Source organism: Danio aesculapii, chromosome 10, assembly GCF_903798145.1.
Source record: "Danio aesculapii chromosome 10, fDanAes4.1, whole genome shotgun sequence".
NCBI lineage: Eukaryota > Metazoa > Chordata > Actinopteri > Cypriniformes > Danionidae > Danio > Danio aesculapii.
The window spans coordinates 20,036,255-20,041,952 of NC_079444.1; the positions used below are offsets into that span (position 1 = coordinate 20,036,255).

Genomic DNA, 5,698 nt, shown 5'->3' on the forward strand with positions numbered 1-5,698 from the left:
GTCAAAAAAAAAAGCAGGATCTGACTATTTATCATCTCACTTCTCTTGTGAAGAAGATCAATTGTAAGTAGATCTGAAGGGTCTTCTGGGGAGAGGCTGAACTCCTCAGGGGGGTTGTCAGTCATGGAGAATGAGTCACCATGTTGATATTCCCTCATAACACCTGCAGAGTTGAGGAAGCTAGCATAAATTAATGTAATATATATATATATATATATATATATATATATATATATATATATATATATATATATATATATATATATATATATATATATATATATATATATATATATATATATATATATAGTTGAAGTCAGAATTATTAGCCCCCTAAATTATTAGCCCCCCTGTTTATTTTTCCCCCAATTTCTATTTAACGGAGAGAAGATTTTTTTTAAACACATTTCTAAACATAATAGTTTTAATAACTCATTTTTAATAACTAATTTATTTTATCTTTTCCATGATGACGCAGTGGTGCAGTAGGTAGTGCTGTTGCCTCACAGCAAGAAGGTTGCTGGTTCGAGCCTCGGCTGGGTCAGTTGGCGTTTCTGTGTGGAGTTTGCATGTTCTCCCTGCGTTCGTGTGGGTGTGCTCTGGTTTCCCCCACAGTCCAAAGACATGTGGTACAGGTGAATTGGGTTGGCTAAATTGTTTGTAGTGAATGAGTGTGTATGGATGTTTGCCAGAGATGGGTTGCAGCTGGAAGGGCATCTGCTGCATAAAACATGTGCTGGATAAGTTGGCGGTTCATTCCGCTGTGGCGGCCCCAGATTAATAAAGGGACTTAGCCGAAAAGAAAATGAATGATGGCAGATATTTTTCAAGACACTTCTATACAGCTTAAAGTGACATTTAAAGGCTTAACTAGGTTAATTAGATTAACTAGGCAGGTTAGGGTAATTAGGCAAGTTATTGTATAATGATGGTTTGTTCTGTAGACCATCGAAAAAATATAGCTTAAAGGGGCTAATAATATTGACCTTAAAAAGGTGTTTAAAAAATAAAAAATGCTTTTATTCTAGCCGAAATAAAACAAAATAAGACTTTCTCCTGAAGAAAAAATATCACATCAAACTTCCTTGCTCTGTTTAACATCATTTGGGAAATATTTTAAAAAGGAAAACAAATCAAAGGGGGGGGCTAATAATTCTGACTTCAACTGTACAAACCTAAAGGCATAGTTCACCCAGTGAAATAAAAATTCTATCATTGTTTACTTTTTTTTCTGTTAAACACAAAAGAAGATATCTTGAAGAAGGCTAGAAGCCCATATCCATTGACATCCGCAGTATTTGTTTTCCCTGCTATGGATGTTGACACGGGTTTTCAGCTTTCAACCAAAAGAAACATTTGGAACTAATTAAGGTTGAGTAAATTTTCATTTTTGGAGGTCAGTTGTCCCTTTAAGTTTTACATAACCAATCGTACCAACTTGTCAATGAATTCAGATTGTTCTAATGTGCACATGATGCATGAATATTTCAGACTACCACATAGGGAAAAAGTAATATAGGTACTTACAAGGTGACTTTTTTGGCCCAAAGATGTGGTAAGCATTGGTGGTAAGTTCTTCATTGGATTTCCATCCAGTGGCGGAAAGAGAGATGAGGGAGGTGATAGAGGTTAAGGAGGTGACTGAGGTGATGGCAGGGGAGGAGTTTTGATGTAAAGGATGGGATGCATCTAGCGAACCTGTAGTCTCCTCTTTTAGAACTGAATTGGTCTGAGTCTGAACAAGGGGCATCTGCTCTGGAAGACAATTCTCAGAACCCCTTTGTCCAGAATATAATTGTTTTTGGCTTAATAATGTTTGACTTGAGCAGGGCTTTTGACTATCATCGGGTTGCTCTGGACTTCGGGGACTTCTTGATTTTCTATTTGGACTCATAAGTGGATTTCTGTTCATCAAGTCCTGGTGAATGAGCCCCAACAGTGTGCAGGGCTGAGTACACGGAGGGTGATTATTGGGCAAAATAGGACTTGATGTGCAGGTAGAACAAGTGTCTGAACTGGTCGCTGCTTCCAGATGGATAGTAGAGGAGCTATCGAGAGATGAAGGTTGCAAATGGTGGGGAGTTGCTTTGCTTTTGCATGTAGCTTTGGATGGCCCAGGGTTGCTGTATTTGTGGCTGATGTACTGATTAAGAAGGGACCCAAGTGCCTTGCTCTGTTGCTTTCCTGAGGGTGCCTGAAGCACAAAGGGTTGGATGGGGAGAAAGTTGGGCCTTTGTGCTTTTGTGTATCGCACAACTTCTGGAGATGAAGCACATGCACCTATAGGCATAGGGAAAAGGTGTGGATAACCATTGTTGTTAGTCTGTAAAAGCAAGAACTGAATAATATTCAAAATACTCCTTACCTTGTGGAGTGGAGTGAATACAGCTGTCAGCACTCGGATTTGTTATCATCTCTGAGTCAACCTGTTTCTGGATGGAGGAGATCTCATGGATGAAGCTTGAACTTGATGGATCATCTGTGGTCATTTTTAAATAAGATTCTCCAATTCCTTTCTTACATCGGGCAATTTCTGCAAAAGAGGTGGCATGTTGCCTACATGAAGGTGAAGATAAGCCTGTGTCTAAATGGCAGGGGCAGCTGTTTTGTAAGGCTCCCAGCTTTGATAAGGTACATTTATGGCTGCCAATCCAGCTCTGAGACTGAGGAGTCTTTATTGAATTACGACTATCTTGTTCTCTGGAGGCAGACTGACGGGGTTTCATTCTCTCTTTTGTTCGTTTAGTTTGGTCCTTTGAGGCATGCTTAGTATTCTTCATTTCAATGTTCCCATCACCCTGAAAAATATCACAAGATTTATATTTATATGTATCGGCATATGGCTGTTTACTCTATGGACAGTATATCTGTTACACCTTAATACCCCTAAAGCAATAGTCTCAAACTCAATCCCTGGAGGGCCGCAGCTTTGCAAAGTTTAGCTCCAATCACCTCCAACTCACACCTGTTTAATAGTCTCTAGTAGTCTTGAACACCTCGATTATTTGGATCAGCTGTGTTTGACTAACGTTCGGGCAAAACTGTGCAGAGCTGCGGCCCTCCAGGAATCCAGTTTGAGACCTATGCCCTAAAGGGTTAGTTCATCCAAAAACGAAAATTCAGTTAATTACTGAATGTCATTCTAGTAGGTACAGTATACTGTACATGCATCCAGTCGCGAAATAAAAATGCATGCCTTATACTGACACTGAGGAGAGGAAACTGCTGAATAAATTTGTTGTATTTGCCTTATGTGTGCACAATTGTATTCTTTTAGCTTTTTTATTGGAGGAGTCGGGAACCTTGCTGTCTATGAAGGATGATAAAGCTTTCAGATTTCATCTAAAATGTCTTAATTTGTGTTCTAAAGATGAATGAAAGTCTTACTCTTTTTCAGTGACATGAAGGTGAGTAATTATTAACATCATTTAAATTTTTGGATGAACTAACACTTTAAACAAAACCATAAATCTAATAATTACCATGAGTATAGTATGGTAATGGTTAAATACCTGATGTTCACTTTGATCAGTCTTTGGCTTCTCTCTTTTCTCTTCCTCTGAATGTCCAAAGAGGAAATATTCAGAAGGTGGAGAACAGCTTCCCTGGCTTTGAGTCTCAGAGAAACTGGTCAAAGAGGACCAAGGTGGGCTGGGTGAAGACTGGGATGATAGGTCACACGTCACCAGTTTATAGTAATTCTGGGTGGAACCTGCTAACCGTGCCTGACTCTGCAGACACAAGGTGAGGTCAGAAATTTCCATTGATGGAACTGATTCAGAGTTTAATGGATAGATGTTGCAATTTGGATCAATGTTGTAAGATGACCAACTGGGCAAAGGGTTTGAACTGTCTTGTAACACTGTACCTGGTCCACCAACAGGACTATCTAGGTTAAATGGAGCAGCGGGAACTGCGTTATTGGTTTTGTTGTAGATGGCACTGAAGTTAACTAGTACTCCATCTGAACTGTTGCAGGAAGAGTCAGTGATATAGTCTGTTTGGTTTTGACTAATGGATTCAGTAAGGTTTTCAGTTGGAGGCCAGCAATTTTCAGATTCCTCAAGAGTATGATTGCTAAAGTGTTCCTCATCTCCCCAATCCTGTTCATCACAGTCCATTAATACAGGGGTTCCTTTGCTATCCCTGCAACCTTGATCTTTGTTTTCTTTGGCTTGGCTTGAAGGATCCATAGTACCTTGAGTAACATTTCCTTGTAGTTGAAGGGATGATCCTTCATGGTACTTGTGCAAGTTGTCCCCATCCGAGTCCTCATCCTCTTCATCCTCATTCACTTCTGCTTCAGGGATGAAGAGGTTTTGCCATCTGGGAGTACATCTACGACGCAATGCCTCTTTTTTAAGCTGAGGACTGGTCAATGGAGTGTCCTCTGACAAAACCCAAAGCATTGGGGATGATTCATATCCTCTTGAATTTTCAGTTCCCTTCTTATCTGCTCTTTCTGTTGAACTCGACTTGCTGATGTGACTTAGACAGCCATAGTCAAGAGCTTCCCTCGGGAGATTGCCTCTCTCAGGTAGTGATAAACTGTGGGTCAAATTCAGGGAGCGTGGCCGCCTGGATGTCTGTACCAAGTTACATAGGTGCCACCCAACAGACTGGCCGTGGATGCGGCACACAATCAGAGTTTCTCCTGACTTTGGGGAGACGTCCATTTTCTAAGCACCAGCACTTCAACCTTCAAATCAGTCCTTGCATGTCAGGATGGCTAAGTGACATAAACAGCGTGAACGCAAGCATCAGCAGAATCTCTTGTAACCTCAGATGCCTGCATTTTTATTGCTTTCAAGACAGAATCTGAAGGAAAAAATAAAAATGTAGCGGATTAACTTTAAAATTCTTTCATATGTATTCTTTATTAAACATTAATCCTCTTTTCAAAACAAATTACACATATTGGTTTAGATATCTTGACAAATTAAGTTGAAGTATGACGTTTTTAAGTTAGACTACTTGTACCTATGATTAACTTCTAGAAAGCATGTTTGACCTTCTTTTTATTTCAGTTATTTTTATACTGAGCTAATCATTTTCTGGACACCAAACCATACCACTACAGTAACACTTTCCACATTTAGATAATACTGAGTAGAACATTATTTAGTAATCTGGTTCTCACAGAAACTGTAGGCACTTTAAACCTGTACACACATGAAGATTTTACTTATTTTGCTTACTTCTATAGATACATTTGTCCCTAAACTATAACTAAGTAAAACAAACACAGTTATTTAAAAGATGGTGAGCGTTTTTTTTGTAGATCCCAGTACCACAATTCTCTGTTTGGTTAACAGTAAATGAAGACCCTGTGGTCAAGCTGTTAAACACGGACAACTGCATCAACTCACCCATCCGTGAAGCCCCATCAATCCGAGAGCCAGCACAGAGTCACTCTCATTCTGTCTGCACTGTCAGTAACTGGAGCAAACACACCGCATGACCACAACCTAATGCTCCACATCCACTCAGCAGAAGCGAAGGAAAATAAAAAATAGGAAATGGGTAATATCCCTCATGTAGTTCCTCTTTAGTCCCACTTCTTTCTGCTCTGCACTCCTCGCCTCATCAGCTCCTCTCAGCCTCCCTCCTCCTCCTGCTCCAGCCCAGCGGTTCTGAGCCCCACAGTCCTATAGCAACAGCATCACAGACCCCACTGAGCATGCTCAGAGCTTTGTTG

The 5,698-nt window shown here is 40.1% G+C and overlaps 1 protein-coding gene across 1 annotated transcript in view; it reads right to left on the minus strand.

Annotated features, from left to right (window-relative positions):
- Positions 1-5,698, minus strand: part of LOC130235716 (AP-4 complex accessory subunit RUSC2) — a 12,567-nt gene extending 6,869 nt beyond the window's left edge. Inside the window, exons 1-5 of the mRNA XM_056466139.1 lie at positions 5,370-5,698; positions 3,513-4,818; positions 2,366-2,798; positions 1,528-2,280; positions 41-163 (exon numbers count right to left, since the gene is read on the minus strand). Of these exons, the coding sequence (XP_056322114.1) occupies positions 41-163; positions 1,528-2,280; positions 2,366-2,798; positions 3,513-4,676 (2,473 nt within the window). The 5' untranslated portion in view covers positions 4,677-4,818; positions 5,370-5,698. The remainder of the gene's footprint in view (positions 1-40; positions 164-1,527; positions 2,281-2,365; positions 2,799-3,512; positions 4,819-5,369) is intronic.